At 28.4% G+C, this 23,384-nt stretch overlaps 1 protein-coding gene across 4 annotated transcripts in view; it reads left to right on the forward strand.

The window, feature by feature from the left end:
* LOC142319523 (uncharacterized) overlaps positions 1 to 23,384 on the forward strand; it is a 144,535-nt gene that overhangs the window by 93,131 nt on the left and 28,020 nt on the right. For all 4 annotated transcript variants that reach the window (XM_075356895.1, XM_075356899.1, XM_075356898.1 and 1 more), the window contains exons 3-4: positions 16,967 to 17,170; positions 20,260 to 20,469. In XM_075356895.1, the coding sequence (XP_075213010.1) occupies positions 16,984 to 17,170; positions 20,260 to 20,469 (397 nt within the window). In that variant the 5' untranslated portion in view covers positions 16,967 to 16,983. The remainder of the gene's footprint in view (positions 1 to 16,966; positions 17,171 to 20,259; positions 20,470 to 23,384) is intronic.

Raw genomic sequence — 23,384 nt, forward strand, 5'->3', positions numbered from 1 at the left:
TTAAGTTATACAATATTATAATACTAGGAATATTATATGTGTATACCGCAAGGTACTACGGTGCTAGGGCTGGTTTTAACCGGTTGGCATGAATCGAAGGCCGTCAGGAACAAACAAAAACTTGTACTACAATCTAGAGGTTGCTTGCACCGAGTTGCAACCAATTGCAGCAATGTCCCGCCTTCTTTCAGTAAAGTAACTCTTACGACATTTCTTTATTCGCCCAATTCGACAGTCCATGACAATTACAACATATTCACATTCTTAAACTCCGCAATAAGCGGCGGGAAAAATCACACAGCAATCTTTATAATTAAAACAAAATAAAAATTGTATTATAATTTTCTCATGAAACGCAATTATAATAATAAAATCAATTTTTTTATTGCCCAACAAGAAACTATCTAATAAAAAAAAACTATTTTATATATTTTACTGAATAAATAACTTAACTAATACCTAAACAATATAGATCAAATTTAATTTACAATATTAATGTATATATCATTTTCAAGAAGATTAATTCGATCAACCTGCCAGGATACACTCTAACTGTGCTCGTTACGTGAACTACCCACAGATCGCTTCATCTGAAACTGGATGGGTGATCTACTTAGTTTAACTTCCGTAACTGACAATACATCAATTATTGAAGAATGTACCTTACCCAATTTTAAATCCAATCGGGAAATTTGGACAGAGTTATTTATTGTAAGTAATATGTAAGTAACAATTTATTAACCTCGTAATTTACATACTTTGATTATTATCAGTTAAAAATGTTCAATAAAAGAATTTTGATGCACGAGACAGTTAGATAGTAAGTCGAATAGTTTCTACGGTATCGCCGTTTTAAATAAAAGTTCTGTTTCAAACTAGCGGAACTCTACCTCCTCTGTAAATATGTTAGATGTGCTATTCACGAACAAGTTTAGCGACTTAATTCGTGTTATGTTACGCTTATTACGATGAGATACAATTCCATTAGTACGAGATAAAGGTTATATTAAATCTCTTATAAAAATATAGTGCACGAATAAAATAAAATAATGACTGTTAATTCGTTATTATAATGCTTAAAAAACAGAAGGGTTTGTCTGTTATTTAATGAACTACTGAAAACAATGTAATTGATAAAACTTGTATAAAGATACAGAATAATATATAAGAATCGTTTGGAGAATAATACTGTCGTGACCTTATTCAAATAGAATCTTTTGACTTTTAAGAAGGAAAAGAAAGGAATAACCTTTCCTTTAAAATTAGTATATAAAAAAAAATAATACAAACAAAAGACCTAGACATTACTAGCGGTTATTTAAGTAATTGTTAAAATAATAAGTTTCCGTTAGATGATAAAGACTTGTTAAATTTGTTTATCAAGACTCGTTTTGCAGTAGGACCAAATTCATTGTTGTAAAACTGCACGGTATTCAAACACTGAGGATAAACACCTTTTTGCTATTAATTTTACTTTTATTCTCATCATTCAACTGCATTTTAAGATAAGATTAATTTAAAATTACGTAAGCATAAAGTATACAATCTTCTTTTAAAAATTAAACTCTTAAAAACATTCATCAACGTAATAACAAAAGTTTTTTGTAGTTTTTTTTTAAGCTATCCGATTACTTCTATACTAATACTATAAACAATACTGTAAATACATTACGAAATTTTAGTAGTTTAAATAGCAATTATAAGTAAACAATAAATTGTAAATAATTGAAAAAGACGTTTTTAGCCTTGATTCTATTTTAAACAGTCTATCCAATTTGAAATTATCCTAATAAAGTATCTAATTATTTCATGTATAAATACTTGTCTACTCTTTCACACACACACACACGCACACACACAGACACATTGTTTTTTAAATTACAGTTAATGTATTTCTTTCAATATTAGTGAAATTATCAACCTAATTTTAGTTTATTAAGCAAATTTTTAAGCATAATAATTAATTTCTTTTAGCAATTACATTTTTTTTAGCAACAACACAACTTTTTTTATCGAGTAATGTGAATAATGTAAATCTTTATATGAATACATAAAATTTCAAATTCATTCAATAAACTGCTGAAAATCCTTTCTGTTCATAAACTTTACTTTTGTAAGAAACAAATTAAATTTATTAGTAAACATTTAGGGCTTGTAAATATCTGTACGTATGTATCTCGCATAACTCAAAAACTATTAACTGTAGGATGTGGAAATTTTGGAATTAGGACTGCTGTTGTCACAACAACTAGATGTTTCTACTTGTGCACCTCCCCTTTTGATTACAATCGGCTGGACCAAAAGTGCCCAAGATCCAAAAAACTGGATTTTGAGTTTTTTCTTAACTGCAGTAATAAGCCCTCATATATCTCATATATCATCAGTGGTACTTATTTTCATTGGTTCCAGAGTTATAGCCAAATAAACTTTTAATTAATGAAATATTTGGATCTTACAAGGAGAAGGAACATCGGTTCGATTCCGATTTTATATACGTATATTTTTTTTAATTTAAATATACTGATTTATTAATAATTATTAACCTCTGATTGTAAAAAAAGTTTAACAATAAAGAATAATCCAACAGTAACAATAAAGAAATAAAATATGAAAAAAATCTAAAGTTATTAGTGAAGTAAAATTTTATGTAGTTTCATTTAATTCAAAAATTTTTATAGAGGTTAATAATTATTAATAAATCAATACATTTAAATTATTAAAAAAAAATTAATAAAGTATGTGTATGAAGTCGAATTCGAACCGATGCGTGATTACGGATCCGACACGTTCTCGCTTAGACCATATTACTTGAGCGACGTGAAACAAAATTAATTATAAACTAATATAGAATGCTGATACGGACACCACAAAAAAATGTGATGCAATCTGGTATCCACCATAATGCATTTGCGTTACTGTCCACTTTATTAAAGAATTGGAGGATCGTATCTCACTTTTAAATGCAATAAGTTTTAATGGAGTGCAGCAAAAAAAATGTGAATATGTAATTTAATAGACGTACAAGGGGAAGTAATGTGGTGTCCACATCAGATTTTTTTATAAAAGATAGCAGCTAATTTATTTGTTTAGGAATTAAAAAAAAATTTCATTAACTGTGTGTAAAAATTTTATATGATTAAAAAATAACAACCTTTTTTTGCTTCACCACAGAATCTTTGAAGGTTGTACATGGAAATATGGAAATAGAATTTTGTAGCATATGAAAAATGCCATGTTTGATGACCGGGATATATTTTTTTTTCCCTGAATTTCTTTATCTACATACCACAAGCTTCAACAATGAAGCTATAAATAAGTCGTATGACTGACCATCACTTGAAAGAGGACCACCTAATAATAATCCTTAAGTAATACGAAAATAATAATATAACATAACAAACATACAATAGTACAACATAAAAAATATAATATTTGATAGTGCCTTTGAATTTCCAATCAACATTAACATTACAACAACAAAATAAGTAACTTTAAATAGAACAGTTAACGAAACAGTAACTTTGAAACAGCCAAGAAACAATAATCGTGAACACCAAGTCGCCAAACCGGATCATTATAACGAGCCATCAACAAGATCGAACACATGGAGTCATTTTAGCCTCCTAACGTCCTCGCTGTTGTCTAGCAGATTCAAAGCAAGATGATTAATAATAAGCTTATCCAACCAGGACACACCTCAAAACTAGACGTCCAACTTCCTCTCGAATTTATGGAATGCCTACGTAATCGTGGATCTCAGCGGTCCTCGCGAACCACGGCGCGTGGGTTATGTTCCGTAGAGGTTTGTTCTGAAACCGTTGAATGACCTACACGTTGGTGTAACTTCCCGTTCCCCAGAGTTCAATCTCGTACGTCCATACCGGCTACAAGAAAGCCTTGTAGAGAAGAACGGGATATATTTTAAAAATGTATATTTATATTTATGTGAAAGAGTGGGCATCAACAGCTACGGTCATTAGCCGCGGGGGAAATTGGTAGCGTATAGAAAGATGCAATGCTTGACCGGCTTTCCATCCCCGGACCTCCAAAACGATATACGAAGACCTCTCTACCTTCTCTACCACGGAGCTCAGCAAAAATATATTAAATTTATAGAAAAAAAAAATTATTTAAAATTATCGTTTTAAATATAATTTCTTTCGTCTTACTTTTTTACAAGATTATTGAAAATACTATTTTAAATTTAAAGCGCTTTACATTATAGGCTGTCATAAAAATATGATTTTGCAGGGACTTTATTATGATGCAATGTCGAATTTGACGACGTTCTTAAAAAACTTTTAATTAAGAGTATGCAGAAGTATATGTACACTTACTCACAAATAGTCTCGTCAGTTGGTATTATTTTTTTATTTTTGGAAAAAATTAAACCGTTTGTGATATAAGTCAGAAAGGTTATGGCTAAAAATCAAATAAAAAAAAATGAAGTGACTTCTGAAACATTTTAAAAGATTTCTTTTGCAATTCCCCTTCTTACCCAAAATATAAATTTTTAAATATAATCTTTTCTGGAAAGTCATATTTCACAAGGCACAACAAATAACGCCCTGGTTTAGCACAAAAAAACTAATAATAATAATTCGTTTGGCGTCTATGAATACAAGGCGTGCTTTTTGATACACACACACAGGCGCTTGCTTGCTCGTATACACACACACACACACACACACACACACACACACACACACACACACACACACACACACACACACACACGAACTGAATAATTCACTAATGGAACATAAAAAAGTGTAAAATTAACATATTATTGGTCTTGTTTAAGATATAATCCAGTTTGTCACTTTCTCTAATGACTGTTTAATATGTTATTATGAAATTCTCGTGAACAAAATTATAAATAACAAGATATTCAAGTAAATAAAAGGAATTCAAGTAATAAAAGGAAAAAGCTGTTGTAAATTAGCTACCTGCAAAAGACCACTACACTTAAATACCTAAGGACTCAAACTGATTTCAGTTCTAAGATTAAAACTATTTTGTACTAACATATAATAGGTGGCGTGAAAAAAGTGATCTTACCTTTTGACCTTCACGTGATTTATGTTTGTACACTACTAAACATCTGTTCTACTTTAAATTAATAGGTATAATTATTATTCCGAGTACATCAATATGTTTACACTTTTTTAAAAATAGAAAAAAGTAAATATTTCTTTCACGAATGATAATCGGCATATGAATAATTAAAAAAAGAACAATGAATAACGATGTATTTATTTTAGGATAAATAAATTTAGGATATTTGAACTGAATACAAAGCTTTTGATTTATTTTTTTTTTAAATTTTGTTGATATCATAATACCGAAAGTAAAAGCCTAAACGACAGATCACATCTTGTAATTTTAATTAAACTTATCTTTAATAGATAACATTAGAAACATCTGAGTTTTTAATTAATTCAACACATAACGTTTTACGAGGCTTTTTTTCGTTTAACCTCCGGGACCCCCGTTACGTATTGCATCAGAGGATCAGATGAAATGATTTGTAGCGTGTGAAAATACCATACCTGACCGGAATTCTTACCTGGGACCTCCGGATGAAAGGCCGAGACGCTATTACTCGGAGGCCGGCAGTATTACGAGGCTTGCCTTTACATTTTACAGCACCACAGTGCGCATAAGTAAAGCTCCCCTCTCCCAAAAAATCACATAATTGTTAAAGACTTAAAGACGTAATAATTTCTATGAATTATTAGCACGGATCCAGTTTATTTCTAGCCAAAAACCAAAGAACATTACGAGGGAAAATGGATCAAGGATAAAGGAACGGCGAGATCAAACAACAGAGGAACTTTCAACGATATAATCATTTTTGATGAAGTCGTTTCAAGACCGCCTTCAAATAATAGCCATCTCAATCATAATTTTTCAGGAGATCGTTATCCAGAACGGAGCACCACTACTGATCGAGTATGTATCAACAAAATGAAATATATGCTCCAGCAAATTGCTTTAATCCAAATACTAAAAAACCATCTGTGTAAAGGCTCAAGGTACTTAAGGGAATTCTTCGTTCTTAACCAGGATTACAGACAAGTAACTTTCCAGCTACTTCCACTGGAAAATTATCCAAGCATTTACAAAGTTAATGTTTTCAGGGTTCCAACAGAAATCGTTTTGTTTAATTTATTACAAAAGAAAGCTAGTGCACATTACTGTACACTCGTACGTTGCGATAAATGAGCGCAATTAAAACTGGTTTAAAAACCTTTATAAAACTAATTTAAATTATTACTACTTTCTAGATACATAGAAGTACGCTTCCAGAAAATTTTACAGAATTCCTTTAAGACTGATGTTGTAAATATAGTTGTAATTGATGACGCTGGTTTGAAGCGACCAAGAAACCCGTTAAAAATTTAGTCAGATATTTTATCAAATTGTGATGCTTCGATTGATATGTAATTTTATCAAACTCAACTTGTCTGTAAATTTCACATTCTTTAAATATATTTTCAAGTAAATTTTGTAAATTTTTTAGGGATGATTTCCAACGATTGATTCATCGGAGTACGCAATACGTATTCCTTATATCTGTGATCATAAAATTATTTTTTTCTTCGAGCAATTAGTCGTCCGTTTCAGGCTGATATTCTTGAAACTGGACTTAGCCGTTAATTGAGACATTTGTTACAAATTAATTTTAATAAAATTATAAGTTAAACGAACGAGAAAAAATCATCCGTTTCAAAAAATTTATACTCAATAATTATTACATTTTAAATATACTATTGAACCTGGAATCCTTTGCTATTATCTGTAAATTTTATATTGTTGATTATTAAAAATAAAATGAGGTAACATAAAATGACATCTTATGCATATAAAGAGGTTGTTATAAAGACGTGTCAAGAAACTAAAACGACAAAAGACGATTACAGGAAATAAGAACCGCTACACAATAGTAGTAGGCTACAATAGGTAAGCGGTTGATAAAATTCCATAGTTTACATCCAACAATCCATTATTGTGTTTGTCTGGCACAGTCTTTCTTTTTAAGGCCAACCTATTTTCTTTACATGGTACTCTATAAATGATTCATTTATTACGGGTTTTCAATCATTATTTACTGTTAAAAAAAAATCAGTTTTCTCAGCACATACAACTAAACATTTAACGGATATTCTGACTACAGAATCTGAAACAAGTTTGAAGGGTATTATTTTTCATAAAAAATTAGGAACACAACCCATCTACAAAAAATTTAGGAAATAATACGCAAGAATTACCGTTCAGGTATTACTTCAGAGGATGAACGAGGTTGATATGTATGAGTGAAGGTGAATGAGGTGAAGTCTTGAACAGTCTCAGATCGTGGAACTCATTCTATAATTTGTAATTTTTTGAACTTTATTCTAGCAAAACATCTTTTATTATGCAAAACATAAATTAAAGATCTTAAAACAATCTATTAAATATTAATTCTTAGTTTTTTTGTGTTATTCAGCATTGCCTTTAAAAAAAATTGTATTAGACATCCTCATTTTTTCTGATTAATTCACCATATAAGCTCGAAGCTTGTATGTACGGTGGAATGAAGAATAGAAATTTTGAAATACAGTAAGATTTTCGTAGCAAACTGGGGGATTCGGCCTCCAGACCATCTCGATGAACGGCTGATACCTATCATTACGCCGAACACCGGATTAACATTTATAATAAAATAATTCATGAAATAGAATCTACATATATCTACTTGAAAAAATTATTGAAATTTATAATTAAAAGAGAAAAAAATTTTCTAATTAAATAGATATAATAACTAAGGAAAAAAACCAGAAAATTTTTCATTATTTTTTAATAAAATGTGGTAAAACTTTGTTGTAAACAATTCTTTTTCGCCGATGGATCTGGCTGTTCTATTGTACTCCCTGACAACGAGATATTATATAAACTTAATGCCTCTTCTTCTGTGTTATTTTGCGAGGCCAATGCAATTTACTCCGTCTTGAAAGTTATCGAAACCCGTAACGATGACAGCTTCCTAGTAATTACCGGCTCTAGAAGTGTACGTGAGAGCTTGAACCGCAGACGTTCTGAATCCATCGTCCAGATTATTCATATCCTTTCAAGGATAAATAAGTCTGTGATACTGGTAAGGGTTCCTGGCCATTGCTGTATCCTCGGGAATGAACGGGCCGATGAGGCTGTCAAGAGAGTTGCAATAAATGACTTCCGAGTACAATCGACATGTGAGAGAGACTTCATGAGATCGGTCCGTGTAAAATTGCGGGCTCAATGGAATAGGTTCTGGCTGCTGAGTCCTTCCACGGCATTACATAACATTCGGGAGAATGTGCTCGAGAAACCACTTTCCCCGAGCAACAGAAAAGACCAAATCATCTTAACTCGGCTAAGGATTGGACACACCAGGCTTACCCACACTCATCTATTTGGCTCTTCTCAGAAGATCTGAGGCTTGCAAATGGTTCGTGTACCATCTGCTCTTTGATTGCCCAATCTTTGGAACCATACGACAAAACTTAGACATATATTCAGATATGAAATTTCTATTAAACCAGAAAGAAGGTAAAAAACGTCTGTTGTGGTTCCTCTCCTACAGTGAAATGAAGAATACGATTTAGTGATTTTTGTCTGATTTATGTATTTTAATTTGTATTTGTTGTTGTTATTTGTCTACGTTTATTTTTTATTGCTCCTGTTTCTTTAATGCTATTTTTGATGCGACTGTAAATAAAAGCATTAAAGAAACTCAAAACGTTTTCTAAATGTCTAATTTATATCTTTAATAAATTACAAAATTGATTTTCATAAATAAATGTATTATTTTATTCAACAATTTTAGAAATAAACATCAGTCGAATACATTAAAAAATTAATAGAAAGTTATTAAAGCGGTATTTGTGAATAAAAATTGTTTAATTCGAGAATCTCTCTTTAAACTAGAAATAAAATTGAAATAGTTTATAGGGCCTATTATAAATTAGTAAAATCTTAACATACATATTATATTCCATATTATATTTAATTGATTTCTTTCTTTAAATATGTTTGTATTTTTCGTTAGGCCTAATTTAGATTTATTAATTTCTTCAATTATATTACTACAGATCTAATTGTTTAAAGATCAGAACTTTTCATAATTACAATTGTCGTATTGTACTGGGGGTCTAATTTGCAAATGCAATAAATTTGTTACTTTTATGCATACGAAAAATCGATATATTTATATCTGAAAAAGAGAATCAAAAAGCCTACTTTCCGTGGCATCATAGCTCTATAGTTATAGCAAGGAGGAGGAAAATATAGTAATCAGCCAAAAATTAGATATGGTTTTTTTTGCATTTTTCCACGTTTCATGACCCAGGAACTCCCAAAAAAAACAAAAAAAAGGGGGATAATGTTCCTTTTGGGGTCAATATTTCTAGATGGAGGGAAGGTTTGGGGATCACTTTTCTTAAAATTTTGCAAACATAATCCCACTTCAAATTAAGCTCAGTACCTGCGTGATGCCTATCTTATCATTTTTTAAAAGGATTTTGCTCTAAAAATCGAAAAAACTATCTTTATTTATTGCTTACTTTATGACCGAATTTTTTTAATGTCTTCTAGGAATAAAAATAGAACAAGCAACCCAAACAAAATACTTTAGAGGCAATATTGGAGGTTGGGGAGCCGATCTAAGTTTAAAAATATCGAGTTTTTTTTTAAATTTTCAAAACTTTTTGGGTTTATTTAAACTTTTAATAGTATTAAAAGTTTAAATAATAAACTTTTATTAATAACATTGCAATAAAATTTCATCTAATTCACTCCCACCACCAAAAAGAAAGCTTATTTAACTATTTACTGGTTGTACGATTTTTATTGGAATTTTTTTAGTTTCCTCCATTTAACATAGTAAATAGAAAATTCAAAATTTTTTCTTGGTAGATAATTTTGAAGGTGGAGAAGCAGAAAAAAAAAGCAGAAAAGAGTTTTTGAATTTTCAAAACTTTTTGGTTTATTAAACATAATGATAATTTTACAATAAAACTTCATTATCCCCACCCTAAGTAAGAAATCTTGGTAACTTTTTTCATGCATTTCAACTATATTTTGAAAAAAAAATTTTTCACTATGTAAGAAAAAATAACCAACATCATGAAAGAAATGTGACAACGAAGTTGTCACATTTTTTTCATTATTCGTTAATCTATTTTTTTAAACAAACATTTTTTTTCGATTTATTTCCAATAATAATGAATAACTGTACTGAATATTTAAAACAGAGTTGAGGGAAAGTATCTCACCAATTAACTTGTGTATATTCCTTTCTTTCTGGCTGGCACCCTGTGACAGCTGCCGATGGGTGATAATGAAATGAATCTTTTTGTAGTATGATAAAAATCCCGTACCTGACCGAGACTCGAACATAGAACCTCCGGATGAAAAACAAAGACGCTACCCATCCGCCATGGAAATCTCTAATTCAAATATTAAGAAATATAACTTCCTTACTGAGACAATTATTTTTTTACAAAATTATAATTTTATTCGAGACAATCATGTTTGATGTTTCTTACCCAAAAACACAAGTCTCCAATAAATTATAAAAACGGGAAGAATTACTGAAGGGATTCTAACAAAAACCGAAATTATAAATTATTTTTAAAAAACCGGTAGTCTAGACCTTTGATTTCTAATATTGAAATAGGAACTTTTTTAAAATATATAAATAAAAGGCTATTAGAGAAGCTAGAAAACAAATTTTCAAAACTCACTTTAAATTCTATAAATTAAAGACAATTCTATGCATACACAAAATTATCAGGGTAAAAGTTCATATTTTGTATGTATACATAAAATAACAGAGAATATTTTTAGAAAAGAAAAAAGTAACAAATAACAAGATTAATGAAATAAGTAAAGAACCACTCGGTATTTCAGTTTAATTCCTCTTTACATCAGGATGACTTCGTTCAACTCGTGATTTCAAAATTTTTTAAAAGGTTTTCTATATGATAAATTACGTTAGAAAATAATAATAATAAACAAAATAAGGACTCACTGTTATTTTAACAATTGCAGGACTGCCTTTTGTTGGTGTTTGTTCATCGTGAAGTTACCTTAGTACTGCATTAAGAACACGAAATAATTTCACTCTTTTAAAGTAATAGTGATTTTGTTACAGTCTTATTTTTTAACAACATAATAACGTAGTTAGATTATATTTAGAGAAAACATATAATGGATATGTTAAAAAAACAAATGTAACGGATGCTACAGCAAGGTATAATGTCTAATTAATTTATTATAAGATTTGATAATATGATAGAAGAAAAAAGCATCGAGAAATCTGCAATATCCGATTATGAAATTTTTTGACAACCCATTATGTATATTTGTCCCTCAATATATTAAAAAATGTTTACATAAACTTAATGTAATAATAACATTTAAATAAAATTTACATAACAAAAACAATAATTCATAATACGTTAAGATTTAACGAGTTCTGAGGCTCCAATTTGTCGTCATAACCGGTTGCATATTGAATATTCAACCGTATTTTATTATTTAACAGTTTAAAATTAGAATTTAGGAATGCAGGCGGTAATATAATATTATGGGATACCACTGCCAGCCTATCAAAGTCGTATGATGGGATGCTGAGCGAGGGCGTGTCCAGTGAAAGTTTGGATGGGCGCAGTGCAGGAATGCTGAAAGAAAGCTCTGATGATGGCATTTATGAACCGAACAAGACATAATATAAGCATACGGTAACTCATACTGTCCCTCACTTTCTATACGCATACATTATTACATTACATCTATATTATACTCGGGTCTCGGCGCCTCCGATTGTTTACTTATCTACCTACTTACCCTTTTTTTATTTTATATTTTGTCGAATTAAATTAAGATATGCGTTCAAAAATTAATACTTTTTTTAATTTAAAATATACCTTCAAACGGTAAGTCACTTTTAACGCTACCGTAGGGGTATCAAAAAAGTTTAGAAAAAAACCACTATCAGCGTAAAATGCAACCTTTCTAAAGTTATCTTAATTTTAAACTATTCAAAAAAATCATAATAGGTTCTTCTTTTAATTACTCTTTCTTTGTTACGACTTTGGTGTTGTATATATTTTAACGTAAAGAAAATATTATATTTTAACAAAGAAATATTTGGTGGATAACATTTCTTAAGCGATCACTCGACTGAGAAGCTATTAAGGCTGGACCGGTAGTTCAAGTAGTAATATTCATTATTGGTCTTTTTCCTTTATAATTCAGAGGTTTTTTGCACCACCTTATCTCCCAACACGGCATGTTTTTCTGATATAAAAATTTAGATTTTACGAGTGCCATCGACATCTAATGAGGCATTTGCTCCGTTTATTACGTGCATTTAAATAATTTAATATTTATGCGAAAATTAAACATTTTCTCTAATGCTGACTTACTTATAGTGTGTACAGTTACATACAATTTATTTGTACCTTTGATTTTCTTTAAATTACTTTTGATTAATGTTACATTGGTATCAGTTTAATAATAAAAAAAAATTATAAATATGCTAAAACAACTTGTAAGTAAAAAATATATTTTCTCTGTTGAAGAATTCCTTTCCATCCAATATAATAAGTGATTTAAGTAATTGATCTAACATAGATTTATATCAAAACTAGCAGTATAAAATTTACCTTTAATTTAGTTCAGTTTATTTTTACCGATATTCGCTTAAACTTAGAAAACGCTGAACCGATGTAAATGATTTTCATGTTTAACAATAAGCAAAATCTATCGTATAGATTTTTGTTGTACTTAATTAGTTTAAATCATAGGCATATCGTATATTATAGAATTTATTTTTCTTGTGTCCCGAGTCTGATTAATCACTCTCCATAACAGGTAGCTAGACGTTTCCACGGAATGAAATTTAGAAAAAAAATTAAATATTACTTTCATACTTTGTTATCAGTCAGGTTAACTAATCTTGAAATATCAACGATTTAACTTTTTAATTTAAAATTTTATTGTTACACGATTTTCGTAGGTGTGCTAGCAACGAAATGTTTCATAACTAGCAAAACGGTAAACTTAATGGTATATCCATAAATTAACACGTGTTCTACGTTCTTATTAATTTTCATACAAAACTGAAACGAAGTACAATTATTCTAGTTATAAGCTTTCGATTTATACCTTTATTCTGATCGTACGGGATTACATACGAAAGATAAAAATCTTTCGATAACACACAAATGATTTTTATCTTTCTTATGTTATCCCTGGTTTAACGAATCTTGCAGAAGTCTTATTTTACCTAAACTTAGCAATTTAGATAATTAAAATCTCAGCTCGATTATGACTCAAAATATTAACCGGTGAACTGCCCCTTCATAACAAAAATTTAAAATGTAAAAAAGCGATAGGGCAAAAAAGTTAAACCCGCACTTTTTTTGATGAGTTTAATTTTATCCCCAACAGGCGTTCAGCAAACAATTCCACCAGAAAAATACAGTTTGAAACAATGGACGTTTTATTATTCATTTCAAACGAGGAGACGGATGTTCAACTTTCTTTTAGCAAAACAATTTTCGTGATTTATTAATACCTGAGGGTGAATTTTTAGAGAATAATATTTTTCAATAATAATTAAAACAATTATTTTTTAACTTTTACTGAAGGTTATAAATATGAACTGGTACCTCGGGGAACACGACATAATTCGGCTTTCAGGATACATTTTTGAATCTACTGCCAAATATTTATTCGGTACGATTTAAAAATATAAATAAACACATAAGAACGATAGTCTCATTAAAATGAAACGGAATTTATAAATTTCCAGAATTCACCTTCAATTTAAACTACTTCAAATGTCATCCTTTGAATGAAAAGAGACCATCCTTTCAGAAATTTCTGTGTAAGTGCGCGTGCGCGCGCGTGTTTTGAGCACTTGTACATGTGAGTTTAATAAGTATATAGTGAGTTTTGGCATAAATCTATGGTAGAACAACTACTTAAATCGCTTATTATACGGTATGATAAAGAACTCTTCAACAGAGGAAAAAATATTTTTTTCTTACAAATTGTTTAAACATATTATAATTTTTTTTTTTATTACTACACGTACCAATGACACAATAATTTTTCCATGAATTTTAGGCTAAATTCTTAAAATAAAATAATTTTAAATTCAAATACTTTTGTTCTACGACCCTGCAAATCTACTTGTTTCATTTACTTTATTACAGATATTAGTCGATGAATTTATTTTAACGTCAATCTATCTAAAAGTGTATTGCTTCATAAAAAATACCAACTGAACAGTAGGTCTATAAAAGAATTCAGGTCTATAAAAACAATTCTACATATATACAAAATTATCAAGGTAAACGTTCATATTTTGTATGTATACATAAAATAACAGAGAATATTTTTAGAAAAGAAAAAAGGAACAAATAACAAGATTAATGAAATAAGTAAAGAACCACTCGGTATTTCAATACAGAGTGGTTCTCGGTAATTGTTTATTTTAAAAAAGTATTTTTTTTAAATATTTTTAATTATATTTTTTCTTTAAATAATTTTTTGAATTTTTTCTGTATTTTTTGAAAGATCATCAGTCTTTGACGTATTACTCTCATCAATCATGATGATCATCATTACTGAAAATTAATTAATCTTAGAGTAAAAATATCTGAGCTTAATTTTTTCAAATTTATGATCGATTCAAAGAAGATTATGATCAATCACATATGTAATAGTGAGGAGGCAACTTTACTTATTCTTGAAAAATGTTGTCCGGCTGGCATACATATTAAATTTACAAGCAAGTAATTTCTATAGCTGAAGTTTAGTTGATTTTCATTATAGCAGATATATTTTTACACATAAATGATTTCCTTTCAAATATTTCGTTTACACTTTCATGCAAATTAATATTTTAACTAACAAAAGTTACTGTTAATTCTGCCTTTTTTCAATAAAAATAAAACTATTTTTATTTAATCTGCCTAAAAAATCATAGTAAAAAACAAAAGTTACAGTTTAACATAATTTATCATTTATAAAAGTTAACAAAACAAAGATATCAGAGAAGCAAATAGAATATTAATTTTTAAATATTATAAATAAATAAAAACTTAAGAAGAAACAGATTATTATAATTTAGCTAATAAAGTTACCAAAACAGATAAAAAAAGTATAACATACAAAACTAAAAGGCACAAAGAGGTCTGTATTAATATCATCAGACAATTTTCTTTTAAATTTACAGAATGTACAATCTAGGTAGTTAGAAAAATACTTTTAAGAACAATAATATGCATAGACTACAACAGTTTACGACAAGAAAACACTGATGACAGAAATACCAGTTAGATTAAGAAAACATTAAAATAAAGCAAATTAATAAAACATAAAATGAAGAGATTCTAAGATGAATTGGAAAAGAAAAAAATCTTCAGCAAAATAATCTAGATTGAAGGTCACACCTAACAGCATATTAAGATAGAATTACTATACATACAACCAAAGATTAAAGTACACAAGTATTACAGTTAGGGATGCAGTAAATATACTGATGTTGAAACATCAGCACAAATTCAAAAATACATGGAAAATTGAATTAAATCAATCAAATGAGTCATGAAAAAAAATGATTTATGTTGAAGAAAGAAGGAAAAACTGGCTTTTTATACCAACTTACTACTAGATTACTCAAAGGTACTTTACTAGCACTACTACAAACTTGATAATTTATCTATAACTTTCCTACTGATATCATCTCAATAAAAAATAAAATACTTATCATAAAACGGTACCGACAATTGAAACTTACATTTCCTTTTTTAAAATGGAATTTAAAAATTCCATTTTAAAAAAAATTTTTTACCAAATACAAAAACGTAAATTTTAATTAAAAAATATTAAAAATATGACTGAAAATATATAAAATGCTAATGCATACATATATGTAACTATATGCATACGAGTATCTAATGTAAGCAGATCCAATAAATCATTTTTTTCCTCGAGGTCAGTCTGTATTGCACGTTACAGTTTCTCTGCATCGATATAACAGTAATGCATCGGTGCTAAATGTGTAGCTGTTATATAGTGCCTGGCTGACAATGACCTACTTTTCATACTGAATTACAAAATTCTCTCCAGCATTTTGCATGGATAAAACACTCATCTGAATTATATAATTTAAGAAGTTTCATTCAACGCTATATTATAAAATGTTAAAATAACTGAACGACAAATGATCATTGTTATTATTATCTGTAACATACACAATTTAAATATAATTCAACCATTGAAAAATGATTTAAATTAGCTGAATGTTTATAACATAAATTTAAAGTAAATTTATTTATGTAACTCACTGCTGAGTATGTAGTGTGATTTAAACTAAGACTTAAATGTTTCACAGCATCATTTATCATAAAATATATTAAGTCATTGACTAAATAATTTTCTGTAAGATATAAATGTATGCTTTTATTTAGAAAAATTTAGAAGGCAGTTGATTTTTAATCATAAAAATTGTCTTTTCTGTTCTATTTTGAATCCCTTAATGGTTCTGATACAGGTTATGTACATGTAAATAAACAAAAATAACACTAAAAGTTTAAATGAAAATATAAAACGAGGAAACAAAAAAATATAATTAGCTACTAAATATAATATTAAAGTAAGCATTAAATTTTTTTTTAATATAAAAAATCAGAGTAATAATTACAGTAATTCAAAAAATCAGTAATGCTATAAATACGAGTACGTTTACTTTGCCTAACTGACCAGTTTTAAAGAAGATTTAATAATTTCAAATTTAACAACTAATATTTTTAAAATGCTTATTGTTAGATAATCAATCAATCAATATTTATACAATTTTAGTAGATTTTTTATATATTAAAGTAAATAAAATAATAAAAAACATATTAAATTGATGTTACAGGGCGAGAGACACGTAGCATGGGGAGAATTCGATTTTTATTATTGGCTGTGACGTTAATATGCCTAAAAATAGACAACTCCTCAGCAGCTGCTATTGCAGCAACAAAGAAGGAAGTGGAGGTCATCACTCAACCCAGACCTGGTGAAGAGTTTGTCCTCGTACAAACAGCAAAATCACAATCTACCACATCTTCGACTCCTCAAGGTAAAATAACAGTAATAACAGTTATAATGATTTCATAAAAGAAATTATCATCATAAATAGCTTGTACTATGCCTTTCATATATACATTCCTACAGCAACAAGCTGAAATATTGTCTAAAAAAAAATGGCTTTGGACAATTCATTAACATGTGATTAAAATACTGCATTTCTTGTTTTTGCATATACACTTACATCAATATAAATATAATATAAATAAGAATTACATTGCAAAACTCATTTGCATAAATACACAACAATTTTTGAGATTTGTATATATTAAATTACTTAAAGATTTTTATAACCACAAAAGTAACATAAATTACATTCAATATCATAAGTATTTAATATTTTCAAATGCTTCAAAATGAAAAATAAAGAATGTATTAAAAATAAAAAAACTACTATTTAATTAGCTTAATCAAATTTACATTTAACAAACTTTATTAAAAAAAACTTTTTGTATATTTTCGAATATATATATATATATATATATATATATATATATATATTCTTTCTTTGACATAAGAAAAATTCTTGAAATATAAATCTGGTTTGGTTTGTTGCTAATAATTTTTCACAATATTTTCTTTTAGCCATCATTAACATCATTAATATATGATGTTAAAAAAACAATTTAAAAAATTTAAAACAACTCTGTGCACAATGTCAAATTACACCTTGCTGCAAAAAAAGTTACAAATTTTTATCAAGGTCAGATTAGATTTATTTATGCAGTTCTTAAGTTTAAAGTACATTTAAATGTTAAACTATTTATTTAGATTAAATGATTTAAAATATTTAAAAAATTTCAGGTTACTGGAATTACTAAACGGATAATGAAAGGGAAATCACAATTAAATGAACATGAAGTTAATAAATAATAATCTTTTTGACATTTTATCAACGATTTATAAAAAAATTATGTATTTTACATCTATTAACAAATAAGAATCTAATATTCTTAAATAGTGAATGTAATATGTTTAGTAAATTTAAAAGATTTATGTTTTTAAATATTTGTAAAATATGTATAATTTTTGTCATAAGAAAAGATAAAATATGATCATCAGTAAAAGTTATACAAATCTTAATAAAGAATGGGAATTTCTCAAAGTAGCTAATAAATATAATCACTAAATCAATCCTATCTGAACATTTTAAAGGTGAAAAGAAAGAGAAACATGAAATTAAAGATTAAAAACATAATAAAAAGAACTTACTGTTGATATTCTGTTTTAACCCAAGTAATGTTTTACATAACAGAAGGATTTTTTATAATACAAATGTACTAAATAAATAACAAGTATTTTACTTATGATATGATCAACCAACATTTCCTCATCAAATAAATTTTTGGAACATAAATTTAAATTTATAAATTTCTGGATTTAACATTATATTACTTGTATTATATAACTCCTAAATAATACTATAAACTAAATTGTTTTAGTAGTAGTGTATCATATAATAAATATATAAAATTCATAATCATATGGGTAACTTATACTATACTTGTCTTGATGAATACAAAAAATCTAATATAACGATATTAATTATATTATTTAGAATAATGAAATATCAGAAATATTAGAATAATATTAATTAATTTAACGATATTAAAAGTTATTTTACACAAATATGGATTAACATAAAGAATTTTGAAACTGTATATTTAAAAATGTATCTTACAAGAAAATTTTCCTTAATATTCTTCCTCAAAAATTGTTTAGAAAATAAAAAAAAGACATCTGAAATTGTAGTTATCATTAAAAAAACTTAAAAAAAATAATTTCCAATTTGAATCGGTTGGATAAATTTTATCCCACAAAACTGAACTGAATCACAGCTCAAAAAATAACCAAGTGGTTAAATCTTCTAGTACCTAAGAAATTTAAACACTTGAACTTCAACAGTGAGGATTTTTGTAGATAAAATCTTTTGTCACAAAAAAAAAAATATATATGCGTGCAAGTGTTCATATTTTGATACTTAATTAAACAGAATCACTGTATTTATTTAAATAAACAATCACTACAAATGCAAAACAGAATTATAAAATACCCTACAACAAGAGGAATAGGAGTCAACAAAAACTTAAAATACATATAAAATAAGAAAAATTACTTTAAAAGTAGTTGATAGTCACTGGCAATTAAATTGTGTCTTGGAAAAACCATTTACCTCTTCATTATATCTTTCTGCTTAACATAAAACATTCTTTGTGTTGGGGTGTAAAACGAATCTATTAATTGTCTTTGATGATATGACATTGAACTAATGTATTTAACAAATAAGAGATTTTGCTACATAGATTTTATAACATAAATAACATTTTTTCCTACATATGTATATATGTTAGTATTGTTATGCCCACTGAAGAGCACATTAATTAATCTATTATTTCAAAATCGATGAAGAAAGACCTTGAGAATGAGCCATCTGCTTCTTCTTTTGCTCCCAATATTTTTTCATACAGACTTTCTGTAGAGACCTGGCTGCCATCATTTTTTCTCTGTAATTATGTTGTACATTTCACTTTTTTGGGGGTAATCTAATGGATTTTTCCTTCAGGATTCTCTTATCTTCTCTTCTCAGAATAATTACTTCCGTGAACTTAAGTTCTTCTAGATCTTCGATCTCCTTAAATCAATTGTAACTGTTCTTCACTTAACAATTCTTGATTTTATTAATGGTTTATTTCATCAGTCTAGTCTCTGGCATCTGTAATATGTGTCTACAATATGCTAATCTTCGTTTTCTCATGGTATCAACGATTGATTATGACATGATAAGGATCTTGTTGAGAATTATCTACCATTTTCCTTGGACTTGGAGTTTATTGTTTAGAATGGTTCTGAGGACTCTTCTATCAATTACTTGGATATATATATATATATATATATATATATATATATAATAAATAATTCTTATATCATATAATAATATTGCTTTAAATTATATTTATTTTTATTCTGACAATAAGAAACTATTTTAAAAAGAAATAATTAAAACATCCACATTGACTTAAAATTGTAAAAACCATCACTACTTTTATAGCAGTTATTTAATAATTATGTCTCATATTGCAGCATTCTCTACTTCACATCAAATTCCATCAATAAAAGAAAAGCAGGAAAAAACAAAAGCAGCAGCAGAAGAAAATACAAAATTTACTACATCTCACAGGGTTACACGCCCCGCAAAAGTTCCAGTAAAAGAAAATAGCAAGCTGATTAAAGTTGTGTCTGGAGAGTCATTATCTAACAAAAAAAGAGGGGCAAGACAGACTGGTAATAGTGGTGAGTTTTTTTAATACATAGATAGATAAAAATTTAGTGCAAAAATATGAAAAAATTCTAATTACAACTATAAAGCAACAGATTTTTTTCATATTTGTCATCATGTCTCTTAACAATAAAATGTGATATGCAAAGGGATCTCTTTATTAAGTACAATAAAAATGTATTATACTTACATCTGAAACCAACAGATACATTCAAATATTCAATAGTTATTAGTTTTTCTGTAAACTGACAGATCTTTTGTCTGGAATTCCACATCTGAATGACTGGTAGTTATTTTTATCTTTAAATAAATTTAAAAAAAATCTATTACCTGTACACTGAGCTAAAACAGTATTCCTCTGACAGGTTATTTTCTTAGAACACTACAAAATTTCAATGGTTTGCCATTTCAATCATCTTTAAGTAGAAGCAAATAAATTTTTCAACAGAATAGTTTTAAATAGTGAATTAAAAAAAAAAAAAGAAGACATACGAGGCATATTCATAAAGCAAGGGCCCTGTTTATATTTAAATATTAGCAGGTCTGAACAGAGTTTCACGCATGCAGGGCCATCTATTGACTATTTACGAAGCCACTGCAAATGTTTTGATTAAGTAGTCATTTTCCTACTGGTGAATGCCGATCGCAATGTTTGCAACAATTGTTTCTCCTACCAGTTGTGAAGTGCGCGCTGTGATTCGATTTTTGTGGGCAAAAAGATCTTCAGCTGCTGAAATTCACAGGAGTTGTGTCTAGTGTATGGACCTACAGTAATGAGTGAAGGAAAGGTTAGACAATGGTGTCGAGACTTTAAAAATGGCCGCACAAATATACATGACGAAGAGTGGAGTGGCAGGCCCAGTATTCAGACCGACTAAACCGCTGAACAAGTGAACTGAAAACTGCGATGTGATTTACAATTAGTGCTCTGGTTAATGAATTTCTGCAAGTTGGATACACCTCTATCTACACAACTGTCACAGAAAAGCTCGGATTATCACAAATTTTGTGAAAGGTGGATACTGAAAACGATCACCAACCAACACAAAAAGCAACGATTGTGAAGTGAACGGAGCGTTTTTGGATCGCTGTCGACATGGTGGAGATAATTTGTTTTCACACATTGTTACGGGCAACAAGAAGTGAATACCTTACACCAACGCAGAATCAAAACAACAATCAATGCAATGGCGCCATTCAAGTTCCCCACAACAAAATAGTTTAAGCAATCTTCGTACTCGAGTCGAAAAATGTTGGCTACCAGTTTTTGAGACGAAAAGAAGTCATTTTGGTTGATTTCATGAATTGTGGATCATCAATTACAGCTGAAGTGTACTGCGAAACGCTCACCAAACTGAGGCGTGCGATCCAAATCGACGACATGGGAAACTGTCGTCCGGCGTAATCCCCTCCTTCATGACAATGTGCGTACTCACACCGCTGCCTTAACCAAGAAGATTCAAGATTTTCGTTGGGAACTTTTTGACCACCCTCCATATAGTCCCGACCTTGCACCTAGCGACTACTTCCTCTTCTTGCATTTGAAAAAGTGGCTTGGTGGACAACGGTTTGATAACGACGAGGAACTCAAGACTGTCATTGTCAGGTAGTGAACTTCTATGCAGAGGGGTTAAAAAACTGGTACAGCGTTACGAAAAGTGTTTAGAACTGAATGGCAATTATGTGGAAATAAAGTGTCCTGGATAGCATAATTTTAATAAATATAAATTACATTTTAATAAATATAAATCATATATCAATAAAATTAATAAAATTAATAATTTGGCCAATAAAATGTAATTTTCCTAACAATTCTTTTTTATAAATGCATTATCTATGTTAAAAAAAAGATTCCTACAAAAAAATTAATATCCATTTCTCCTAGTAGTACAATTATTTTTATTTAAACCGCAAAACTTCAAATTACATTAAAAACTTTTTTTTAGTGTGATGACTGGTATGGTCATTAGCCAATAAAAAATGATGGTAATATACTGCAATCAGCATTTATAACATCAATGATCTATCCACCAGCCAGTTGCTACATTTTATCCTTACTTAAAGATGCTATTTATTTTTGACATTCAAGATTTGTAAACCATCAGGCTGCAAGAGTGTAGTTTACTCTCTTAGCCAAGACATAATAAAGAATCTTATTATGTTTCTATTGACATTTTCTGTAAATTAATTAGTCATCAAATAACTTTCAACTAATTTGTTTAAATTAAGACTTCTATTAAAAAAAAAAAAAAAAAACAAACAAAAAAAAACAATATTTCTATGTATGGTGAGTAAATAATATTAACTGCATAAACCTAATCCAATCAAATATTTTTCAATTACAATCTTAAAAATATTTAATATTCTGTACTAGTTCTGATTTTATTATTTTTTTACTTTAAGTAATTTCATCACTGTTAAATTCATATCCCTATATGAATCATTTTTTAAAAAATTATTATTTAATATGCTCTGATCAATATCTTCCTATGGTTTTCCTTAATTCTTCCAGGAAAATATCAAAGCAATTCTTTTTATAACATAGAAATACACCAATTCTTGACATGATCTATACAATAAACAATTAAAACTTATGTACTGTAAGAAACAAAATATTTATGGTTAACAAAAATAGAGATCTTGACAGAACTTCATAAAGTAAAGTGGACATCCATTTTTTAATGAATAAAAAATATTACAATAAAAGATAAAATAACTAATTTAAATACTTTAAATTACAATACTAGTTATAGTACAAAAATACTTCAAATTAAATGAGTTTTTATTGTTCCCTAAAAGTGGACAAAAAGACTTTTGAATCTAATATATTTATTATCCCTAATATAAAGAAGCATAATTTTGTAGTGGATAAAATTTTCAAATGATACACAATAGGATATAACAGATTATGAAAATGAATAAGAGAGCT

Source organism: Lycorma delicatula, chromosome 2 (genome assembly GCF_047948215.1).
Source record: "Lycorma delicatula isolate Av1 chromosome 2, ASM4794821v1, whole genome shotgun sequence".
Taxonomy (NCBI): domain Eukaryota; kingdom Metazoa; phylum Arthropoda; class Insecta; order Hemiptera; family Fulgoridae; genus Lycorma; species Lycorma delicatula.